This window comes from Morone saxatilis, unplaced genomic scaffold (assembly GCF_004916995.1).
Source record: "Morone saxatilis isolate NCDOM2014 unplaced genomic scaffold, NCSU_SB_2.0 Contig24, whole genome shotgun sequence".
Lineage (NCBI taxonomy): Eukaryota > Metazoa > Chordata > Actinopteri > Moronidae > Morone > Morone saxatilis.
Window position 1 is genome coordinate 21,453,204 of NW_023339807.1, and position 11,788 is coordinate 21,464,991.

The 11,788-nt window shown below is 39.2% G+C and overlaps 1 protein-coding gene across 2 annotated transcripts in view; it reads left to right on the forward strand.

The window, feature by feature from the left end:
• pear1 (platelet endothelial aggregation receptor 1) overlaps positions 1 to 11,788 on the forward strand; it is a 56,570-nt gene that overhangs the window by 22,019 nt on the left and 22,763 nt on the right. For both annotated transcript variants that reach the window (XM_035671773.1, XM_035671772.1), the window contains 3 exons: positions 8,036 to 8,146; positions 9,392 to 9,493; positions 9,591 to 9,691. In XM_035671773.1, coding sequence (XP_035527666.1) covers positions 8,040 to 8,146; positions 9,392 to 9,493; positions 9,591 to 9,691 — 310 coding nt within the window. In that variant the 5' untranslated portion in view covers positions 8,036 to 8,039. The remainder of the gene's footprint in view (positions 1 to 8,035; positions 8,147 to 9,391; positions 9,494 to 9,590; positions 9,692 to 11,788) is intronic.

Below are 11,788 nucleotides of genomic sequence, written 5' to 3' on the forward strand. Positions count from 1 at the left end.
AGGAGGACCTATTGGCAGAAATGTAATTTCCATAGTAGTAGTATAACCACTTAAAAATAAGGTTGTGGTTTTGTTACTTTAGAATGAGCCGTTTTTATCTAAATATGCCGTATGTCGCCTTCTGTGGCGAGCACTATGTTTCACAGCAATCACAGTTTCTCCTTTGTGGTCGGAAAGAGAGGGTGAAGAGAGGGAGATGCAATCTACAACCAAACCTCTAGGTGCCACTAAATACTACACACTGGTCCTTCAAAATTTATTTTTATTGGCTAAGGTGACATGAAGGGATAATAAAGTGAAGTGAAGTTCAAGACAGCAAACTGACCTCATATCTGCTGCCTGATGTGATGAATCTGTACTACTAACAGTCATTGGTCCCCCTTGGAACTTAAACTTGAATGAATGTAAGGGGTGACCAGGAAGGGGGGACACGAACTGTATCCTGTTTTTCTCAGTTAAATAAAGGATCCCAGACCACAGTGCCTGAAGCTGCCAAATGAAAGCTGGCCTAAAGTTGCCGTAGCGATGACATTGAGTTGACATGAGGTGATTTCATTAGTTTTTCCATTGCAGCTCCCCTAATTAACAGAGCTTTAAAATGACTCGAACCCAAGGACAGATTGGCAGGCTGCACTGGGCATCTGTCGTTGTATTTAAGAGGCTGTTGGTAAGAAGTCTTTTGTTGAGGAGGATCCAAATTATTTATTCCCATGTTATTACTGGAAACTCTCACAAAACTGTGGAGCAGATCTGCTCACATAATTACAAGATACTGTTGCAGAGTAAAGGGTCAAATTGAGACAACTGAATTGCCTGAAAAAGGAGACAAAAGAAACAGACTTTGCAAAGGTGTGCCGTGTTGCTTAAAGTTCAAAAGTTCAGGGATATTCCCCTTGCTTGCATCTATCTTGCTGATAGCAAACACTGCTGAGCTCACTCAGTGAAATTCAGACTTCCAAGATCTGTGCAAGGCCTCCCCCTTCTCTCCTCTCTCCCTTGCTAGATCATCCTTTTGTCACGCAACTCCCCTGAGAACCGTCAACTGCATTTGAGCTGCCAAGAGTTTTCCACTCAAAAGCTTTTTCCAGTGTGGGGGTTCTACTTTTGTGGCAGAATACCACCTTTTACCGTATATGATGATGTCTTTACTGTAAACAGAGTGAAGTGTGTTAATGTAGTTGTGATTTTTCACTGGATAAGTTGGCAAAACGGATGAACGTCATGAAATATGTGTGTGTGTTTTCCTGGAGTTTAATATGTGTTTTCACATTGCATTTCTGGGTGTGGCATGTAGTCGTTTCTCTGAGTCCCCAGTGTTTTGTTAAGGGTCTCTCCTGTTCCCCGAAAACCAGCCACCCACCCAACATGAGGCATAGCAGCAACTGGAGAGAGTGTGCCAGCCTAACTGCGGTCTAGCAACTGCAACCCGTCCTGCGCGCCAAGACAAGAGCCCAGATGCAAAGGATTATGGGTTTTATATTCAGTTTACAGTAACTCGGGTTTAATGTGAGGGTGGGATGGGGAGGAGGGAAGAGGGTACTGTGGTCGATGTGTCACATTATTCCAGTTTCTGTCAGTTTCTGCCCTCATGCAGTTTTATATATTTGTTATTCTAAGAGTTGAAATGTAAATTTGCGATGCAAACCTTTGGCCTCTAGTCCCCTGTGGAGGGTATTTTTTGATACCCGTGATGATCACAATCAGAAGGTGATCATTTAAATCTCCTTAAGGCTGTGATACACACCGCAACTTTATAGGCCAACTTTAAAGTGTAATGGTGCACAGCGATGCTTTAATCATGTGCAGTGTGACCATCTTGTTGGCAGGAAACATTTGAGTTGATGTTTGTCCTTTGATTTACTTTTCTTTGTCTGTTACTGGAGGCTAGGAGAGATTTGATAATCTATAACGCTCACAATTTGAGAGTGCACTGGTTTCCCATTTACTTTTTCGTTTGAGGCCCCCTTAAAGGGCCTGTCGTAAGCCACAGACTCCTGTTTGCTAGGATTTTGTCTCAGATTTGTACAGAGCTCACTTTGGGTGGGCAGAGCACTTGGGAGTAAAATCTGATACAAGAGCAATGATTCTTCATTTCTGCTCTCTCATTGTTTTAATGGCATTATAATATAGTTTAACCACTACTTATCCCTCCCTTTGGGAACTACCGGCTGATTAAATCACTCCCTAAAGTTCATCTGTATGCTGTCGGGTTGGGCAGCTACTTTTATTTTGAAACTGTTCTCTGCAGTGACTAATTTACCTCATTAAAAGTGTAATCAGTAATCCCAGGGATTATAAAAACTCAAAAATGTCATTGACTTATACATTTATAAATTATGACAAAGTTCAGGAAATTGATATCATGTTTAAAACACAATTTTATAAAGAACACCTGCCTTCATTTAAACAACCTTCCAAGATTTTATTTTAAAAGTATTCCCAGATGTAATCCTTTAATGTTTTTCAAAACATGTATAATTGAATGCATCTTATTTTACATTATTCAACAATATCCAGTTTGTCTCAATCAAAAACAAGCTTTCTGCTCTAACCTTGCATCCATCATTGTCAAGTTGGCCTGTTTTATTAGTGACCCTATAATGAACTTTTTTACATCAGATGTTAAACTTTAGAGTGGACCTGGTGCTGATATTAGAGTTACTTATTACCATGAGAGCATGAAACAAGGCATAATTCATCTACAGAGTGATTCACACTTCTAAGACACACAAGAATGCATTGCACCTGCAGGATCATGTGTCATAACTCAAGGGCAGAAAGTCTACGGAAAACCTACAGTACTTCACCATGTTGCCGTTATTTAGGAGCCTCATTGACTTTGGTTGGAGTTTTAAAATAGTGCACAGAATGGAGGTGCTTCAAGTTTTAATGTTATTGATTCTGGAAGAACATTCTGGAGACTGCAACGCTGAAAGAAGCTCAGAAATTTTCTTTAAAATAGTGTAAAATTGAGATATTCTGTAGTTTCTCTGTCTTACTGACATCAGAGCACCTCAACATGAAAATTAACTCTTATTTGTATGGTCTCTCTTACTCTCTCTCGCTGTCTCTCTTAATACCACAGCCAATATGTTATTCCATCTATTTTATTTTTATTTTCCCAGTGACTTTCCCTTCCAGTGGATGACTAATATTTTCTGCCTCAATTAGCACTGCAACTACAGAGAAATAAATAGAGAGACAGAAATATGAGGTTAGAGAACCATTTTATCATTTTAATTTCCTTAAAATGTCACCAAAATGAAAACAAAATCTTTTCTATGGAACCTGTTATTAGTTTTAATCCTGAAAATCAAAACACTGCAGAAGAAATTCCCCTCAGGAATAATTGTAAGAAGTTTTATCCCCTGATCTTTTATCCTGTGCCATCTTCAGTTTGTCCAATACTTTGGTTAATGACCAAATACTGGCAAAACTAATGCCCTTCCATTCTTCTGTGTTTAATTACAAAATCTAAAACTAAAAAAAACACTCTAAACTAAGATAGTGATAAACATTGCTTAAACATACTTAACTTGCTCAAGTGTGAACTTGACGTGACCCATTGGTTTGTAGAGTACTATTTTAAAGTCTTTAGTTTGGCATTATGAACGTCTGCATGTCATTTTTTACCAAGCTGGGCAACTTTCATTGGTTGCACTTGGTTCTGACTCGTCTTTAGTTAAGGTTAGCTTAGCATAAGGCAACTAGCAGCCTCGTGGTGACAACAAGACTTAGGAATGAAGTTACTGTGCTTGGGTAAGAAATAACCCTGCTCATAACCCCCTGTGAAACTATGAGTTATTGTTTTTACACTTCACTTTTTCTATGAATTAACAAATGAGGTAAATGTGCTAATTAGTTATCATTAAAGGGGCTGGTGGGCAGAGTTACTCTTAGACAGAACCAGCGTAGCTGTTTTCCCGTGTCCAGTCTTTAGGCTAAGCTAAGGCAAACTTCTCCTGGCTTCATATTTAATGGACAGACGTGTGTTGTGTCACTCTTCTCATCTAACTGTCAGCAAGAAAGCAAATGAGCCTGTTCCCAAAAATGTTCAACTAGTCCTTCAACAGGTTGTTGTTACTTCATGCTATTGATAATCACATTAGAGAAGGTGGTCTTGTTTCTACATTTTCTCTGTCCTGACTGTTTTACTAATACGAACATGTAGTCTGATGGGAATACTCATCTGTCAAGAAAATGGCTCTCTTGCATGAAATCGAATCAAAATAATTTTTCTGTTGTCAGCACTTATGTGTCCTGAAGGGCTCTTGATTGTAACAGAATATGGCAATAACATGGGTACAAGTGTCTACCAAGATTAATATAAAACCAGTGCATGTGTTTTCATTTGGGCTTTTGTTTTCCCTGAAGCCCCTGTGTGGTTCTGGAAAGAGCATTGCGGGGCCCTTAAACCAGCTCACAGCATTCCTCAGTTGGTACGATGTGTGTACGCATGTGCCGTTACTTTGGGCCTTGATATATGAGTCAAGAAGCTCAGTGAATTAGCAAAATGTCCTCAGATACTAAAAATAGTTTCTCTCTGAACTCGTTTCAGCGTATGTAACTAATTTGATGCGTGTGTAATGTCTCCAGAACATAAAAACACATGATCAGAAAGAGTCACAAACTGTAGTGGGTGTTGTAGTGTGTGTATGTGCATGCATGTGGACGTTATGGGTGTGTTTAAGTGCACATGCGCATGCACGTATGCCTGTGTGTGTGGTATTTTGCCTATTTTCTATTGGTTTATGGAGCCACATGAAAGTTTCACTGTGCTGGATGAGATTGACTGCTTTTTTCATTACAAACAAGACCAAAATATCTACTATTGTGGTTTTTCACAGATCTTGGTCCAGACTTTATACCTCTTTCACCAGTGGATGTGAAATGTGGAGGTGTGCATACATCGTTGCCAGTTAGCTGTTAGCTAAACATCAAAACTGAATGGAAAAACTGTTGCAATACATTATGCTACTTGTGCTTTTCTGCTGCATGGCCAAGCTTGTCCAAGTGAGAGGGTTCAGAGCTGCAGTTTGGAAAAATCTCAAAGGAAATAATGATAGCTTAGGGCTGTAACATAGAAGGCTATTATGTGAAAGGAGGAAAGGCGATGAATCAATCAGTCCACAGTTGTAGAGTTTCGTGAAAAACAAAATTTTGGTACCTGCCTTCCTTTATTCCACTAAAAAAGCAGGGTTTCCTACTTGACGAGTCCAGTATCCACATGATGATAATACCACCTGGAGCTCCAGACGTCTACCTGGCCCCCTCCCACTGTAGGTAACTCAAACATGCAATGCAAACAGCGGCTGAGCTCAACTTCAAAACAACTCCGTCTGCACTCATTAAGGTCTCTTTCTCAGCGTTTAAGAATTCCCATGCGGTCTGAAGCCTTTCTCTAATGAAGCACAATTAAAATGAAAAGAAGGTAATGAAAAATATTTACCCCCAGTCCAATGAAGTGGCTGGTGAAGTTGATGACTCCTCTTAATAAAAGCCATATGCCTGTTCTCATAAAATTCTGTTTTTGTGGCACAGATTTCTTAGGCGTTAGCATTTGTGCCAGCAAGTGAATTAACTCCTGACGGTGGGTAGGAGAGTAGTAAGAGGCAGTTTATCAGTAGCAGAGGATCTGTGCACTCACAATGATTTATGCTGCAGTCCTCACCATGCCAAATCTCCAGCAGTGATAACCAGCCACTGGATAGAGTTAATGTTGATGTAAATCTAGTAAATGAGCTTCTGATTGATTGAGTGTTTATGGTGGACTGCTTCTACAATCAGCATATCAAGTCATCCTTATTCTGGGGTGGGGTTTTTTTCTACAAAGCACCATAAAGAACACATTTTGTAAACATACTACATGAAGTGGCTCAGATGGGAGTTAAACTGCTGACCTTGGCAGTATTAGAGCCATGTATTATTCACCAAGCCACAGGCAAATCTTTTTCTCCTCAGGAAATTTCCCAAAAGTTCCCGAGCACAGTGACTTAAAATGCAAATATGTGCATGAAAAGGACCACAAATGTAGAACATGAAGAAGACAGGGCTATAAAGTACTGCCAGAAACCAGGGTCAAATCTCTAAATCCTAACTTTTTTACCAATTTAGTTACTTAACCTCGACCAAAATCATATCCAAATTCTTACAAGTTTTAGTCACCTAAACTAATCTTTTCATGAGACAACAACAGCCAGGTGAAAGTGGTCATACAACTCACAAAAGACCCAATCTGTGTTGGAGAGTCCATGCTCGTTTTTAATCCAACAATGTCAGGATTTTTTATGTGCATTGAAAGTGAAAGAAATACATACCTCCACCACAAATGGATTACATGAAGGAGACAGGGCTTGTAAAAGGATGTAGTTTGACAGTGGAGTGATGCAATGGGAACCATTGCCAGCAACTAGGGTCAAATCTGTAATGTAAAGGGCTTTTTAAATCTAGTTTTAAATGTCTTAATCATCCTTGACAGAAATCTTACCCTAATCTAGATCTAGAATCACCTCAACATGAAGTGGCTATGATATTTTTAGCCCTGCTTGGTTCAAGGGATGGCAGTGTCGGTTGGTCCGTCCACCACAATGGACTGCCATTAAATTCTGAAGAGACATTCATGGGGGATGAATCCTAATGACGTTTCTAGTCCCTCAAGTGTCAGCAGTAAGAGAGGCATTTGTTGTCACTCCTTCTTCTGAGATCTGAAATGTTTTGTCATGAGTCACTTGACCAAAGACGATAGTCTTGATCCGTGGCTGCGATGTCACTGTCCCAACATATCAGAAATCTCCCTAAGGCCATGAAAGCATGACATGAGAAGCTGTGGTACAATAATTCTGTCAGACGGGACTTGTTGAGAAAACAGAGAGGAACAAGCCTGACTGATTCTATGTCAACATGACGTCCCCGTTTTTTAGAAATGCCGTAACATTCCCACGATACTTTTACCATAGGGCTCAGACCACTGGCCTGCTGAACTTCTGTTCATTTCTATTGGATATTTTTAAGCGGAAAAAAACTGCTCCCTTTTGCTCCCTGAGAGCCCAACAGGGTCCCCATGCCGAGGCGCTCTCTTGGGCTGATGCACTGATCAGATCCAGATGCTGCTGGAGTGTGGAAGGGGACAGCAGAGGAGTGTGGAGGCTTCACTGCAGCGCTGATTGATAGGGGTCAAGATGAAGTTAGGAGTCACATTTCTTAACTGTGATCCCCCCTCTCTACTCTCGTTTTCTTTCTTTCTTATGCTCTCACTCCACCCCATCTATCCTCTCTGCTGTCAGGTTGTCTCCTGATGCGTGTGTTTTATGTGCCCTGTTGAGACGGTGTGGAGCTCAGCGGGGCGCAGACAGCGTTACGCTTCAAGTCTGGCTCTTTGCCTCACCTCTGCTGAGCGTTTAATGACTTCTTTTACAGTCAGAGGCTAAATCTTAACCACAATTTATAGATACCAAGAACCAGTTTTCAGTGAATCTTTCTATCCATCATGCTGCGAAATGTTAATTATAGTAATGAAAAACAAAAGCAATTAAGGTAAATCTTGGTTTAGAACAGGAATGGAACTTTTTTGTACATTTTCCATCTGTGTGTGCAACATTTTCCAGCGTACGTTTGCCTCACAGACTATTAGAAAGTTATTGCTGTTATTGCTGTTTCAAGACAATTCCGCTTCCTTTTTTATGAAGAAAACCTACATAAAATACATATATATACATGCTTTTGTTATATTTTTTGTTTATCAAAGTGGTTTATTTAAGCATAAAAATAAAAACAATATTGTTAACAATTTACAGTATAATGAAATTACATTTTAAAACCTCAGAAATTATCAGAGTAAAAACATCACCTCTGTAGCATGGCCTAAACAAAGCAGAACCAGACTGCTTTGCATTGTACAAATGTTGCTTTTATTGTGTCCGCCTTCTGTATTTTTCCCCTTAATAACAATAGTAATATGTTTTGGCTGTATGCCATTCTTGCTGAAATGTTTGGGTTTTTGCATACCTCTGTAAATGTCTGTCCTTTTTTCCCTCAGGACCATGCCGACTCTGCAGAGCTCCGCAGTCCTGCTGATTTTTAGCTTCCTGATTGGTCTGAGCTGTTCTCTAAACCCAAGGGACCCCAATGTGTGCAGTCTGTGGGAGAGGTGAGGCCTGTTGGACTGTGACAAACAAATAAACTGCTGTTGCTATATCCAATTCAACATATTTTCTCATACAGTGCTGCTTACGTCTCGCTGAAAGTTTTTATGGTTCTAACAGGATTCATGAAGGTCAGCAGTTGGTCAAGATATTCATTCACCACCCAAGTAACAAAAAAAAAACCCAGCATTCCCGTGTTTGCTCTTTACTGGTGGGAAACTAATCTCAGTATAAAATTCACCAGCTTCTTTGCCATTGTAACGATTTTGCAGAATGGATTGTGGCCATTGGTTTTTTTCCAATCCAATATACATAGTTGTTTACGTGAATAGCTTTCAGATTACCTGCAAGAGTTCATCTAAATCCAACAAAAGTGTAAGGATGTGTCTTAGCATGTCTTAGTAGCATTGATCCGATTTTTTACTTTCATCTGAGCTAAATTTAACATTTTATGAATTTGCAGAATTCAGTATTACTACAACTAATATAACATTTGATGTCTAGAGTCTAGAGCCATGCTAGCAGCTCTGTGAGGCTGTATTTAGGTGCAGTGAAATACACTTTATTTTTATTTATTGTTATTTTTATGACTCAATTATAATTTTTTTTGTAGGTAGCATAAAGGGAACTTTATCTAAATTTAATTCTGCAACCTTGCTGTGAATGACTATAAAATATCCTTAAATCCTTGAATGTTAACAATCTTAGTTTTTTGTGTAAGCATGCCAACATTAGTTATTGGAGTTCATCCTGAGGGGAACATAATAATGATGATTATATAATATATAATATAATAACAAATTTATTCGGTTTGCTATCACATAACAAAGAAAAGCATCAAATCCTCACATTTGAAAAATCTGGAACGGCAGATGTTTGGGATTTTGCTTTAAGAAAATTAATAAATGATTATTACAATAGAGGCCTTTCTATTGATCAGCTATATCCATTAATCGACTACTTGTTGACAGGGAACATTAATTGGGACCATGACTGTCTGCACACAATTTCATGGCATTCATCCAATAGTTGTTGAGGTATTTCAGTCTGTTTCAAAGGGGTGGACCGACCGACTGATATTGCTCCCCCCAGAGCCACTACACCCCTAACAAAGCAAAACAATCCCAAACTTTTCAGGCAAATAATGCTGTCCTTGATTAAATGTTAAAATAAACTATTATGTTTCAAATACAGCTTGATAAAGTTTTTACTGGCTCTGAATGATTTTTGTTTTATGTGCTGCTTTTTAGCTTCACCACCTCAGTGAAAGAGTCCTACTCACATCCTTACGACCATGTGACAGAGGAGCCTTGCTCGGACCCTCGGACCTCCTACAGATGCACGCGCCACAGGTAGCAGCAATGTGATGACTCATTTCCTGTTGGACTGACTTCCTGTTCCTGCCAGTGGAGGGTCAAAGTGTCCTGTTTGACTATGTTATTCTTTCAGGATCACCTATAAAACTGCCTACAGGCAGGCGGTCAAGACAGACTACCGCAAGAGGTACCAGTGCTGTCCAGGCTATTACGAGAGCAGAGACAAATGCGTCCGTAAGTATTATGGAAACCTTTTGACAATCCACTCATCTGCATACTTTTTTTATTACCAAGACAGACAGTAGGAAAGTTGAAAGTAGAACAGTGGAGAAGAGGAAGAAAGGTTTTTAGCAGGGAATCATTAGAGTTCATAGAGGTTTTAACTCTGGGTTTTATACACCATCACTACCATAAACACTGAAGCACACTCATCCACAAGCCCTCACGTGCTTTCACGCTTGCCTTGTAGAAGTAAACAGAACTCAATCAGTATGTGTACATCTGATGTATTATTCTTTCAAACAATTGGTGTTCAAAACACACAGACATATCTTTCTTGTCCAGATGCTGAGTCCAAAAAACTTGTTTAAACTCCCAAGGACAACGCTCCACTTTTTTTTTTTTCAACTCTTATCATGTTAGAAAATGTATGTTTCAAGACCAAATTGTCTCTTTGTCAGGTATTGTATTAAACACACTCAGGTGTGTGTCATTGTATCAATAGTTGTATCCCTCTTGGGATTGTAGGGTAGGATTTTAGAAAAAACTGAAGTCACAAGTCCAAGTAACCCTTGAATCTGCCTATAAATGACTTTTTCTTCATGTAACTCTCCTAGGTTGCTATAAAAGAAAAGATAAAAATACTGAGGACATGACCTCAATGATAGCTATGGCTCAGGTCCCACCCATGGGTGTAGCTATAACCCCATGGTCAGTACACACCTCTAGGCCAGACTCAAAGGAATATCAGTTGAACAATGCAAACTAACATTGTGTATAAATAGATTTATGAGCCAATTTGGGGTTGAAACATGTTTGTTCCCAGGGCACCGCTACACGGCAGCCCATCAGGCCACATTTACATGTTTACAAGCTCTTTGTGTGTTCCTATATATGTGTGAAAGATTCCGTTATTAGGATTAATAAAGTAAATCTTCTAACAATGATGTTGGCAGTAATCCAGCACAACACCAAAATGGCTGCTAAGGTTTTGGTTTGCAATTGAAATCATGTTACAGACAACAGAATCATCACATTTCTGACTCAACTTCTCGTTACAGACAGTAGGTTTCTTTTTGGTGTTTTTTTCCATGCAATGTGCATAGTCAATACAAGTAGCACTGGAATTACCACAATTATGGGTTCAGTTACCACTGGGGCTTCTCATGCTGAATATTCCCATTATATACTGGCTGTAATAGCTGGAATTTTAAACTAAACTAAACTATGTGTTGCTGACACGTTGAAAACCCCCATACACCCATTTTAGCAATTTTCATATTTTCATTTCAGTTCGAAGATTTCAGCAACAAGTATTTCATCACCTAAGCATCTGTTACTGATGGATTCAGAGGGGGTGGCACTGCAGCCTGTACAGCTCAGGGTAGAACAACAGAAACTTTCAATAAATATCAAGTTGTCCAAAACAACTGGTTTAGTTTGTACCGTTATAATTTGGGATTTTATTGTTTAATTTTATGTGACATGTTTTGTGTTTCGGGATCCATGGTGGAAATAACTGTCCTCACTTTAACATGTTGTTTTTTGGATTCAGTGTGTTATGTAGAGCCATAAATAAATAAAGATAAAATATGTTTGAAGGGAAAAACATTCCTACATATGGGTTTGATTTATGACTCAGTTGCCATGATGTCATCCTAACAAATGGAGCTTTTTATGTGACAAACCTAACATTAATCCTAATCTTAACTTTTAGGTTATTTACTGTTAAGTTAATTGTCATGATATTCCACAACAATGTATGGGAGCAGTAGTTCAAATAAACAACAGAGTTTGTTCTGATGCAGCTGTCAACAGTTTGCTGACACACTGTTATTGCTGACAGTCAGCGGTGACATATATAAATAAAGTGAAACCATACATGGCCCCCGCATGGGCTGAGAAAATTCTACCTTAGCTTTACAAACCTTCTCATACAACACTGGATGATCTCAGAAAGGCTGATGGTAATAACAAGGTTTCTGTGCTTTGTGCTTGAAAAACTGACATTTTGAAGATAAATGTTTTTCGTTCAGCGGAGATAATATGCATTTTTGGTTGCTTGTTATTGAGCCACCTTTCTTAACAGTCTCTTTTGTGTGTGTGTGTGTG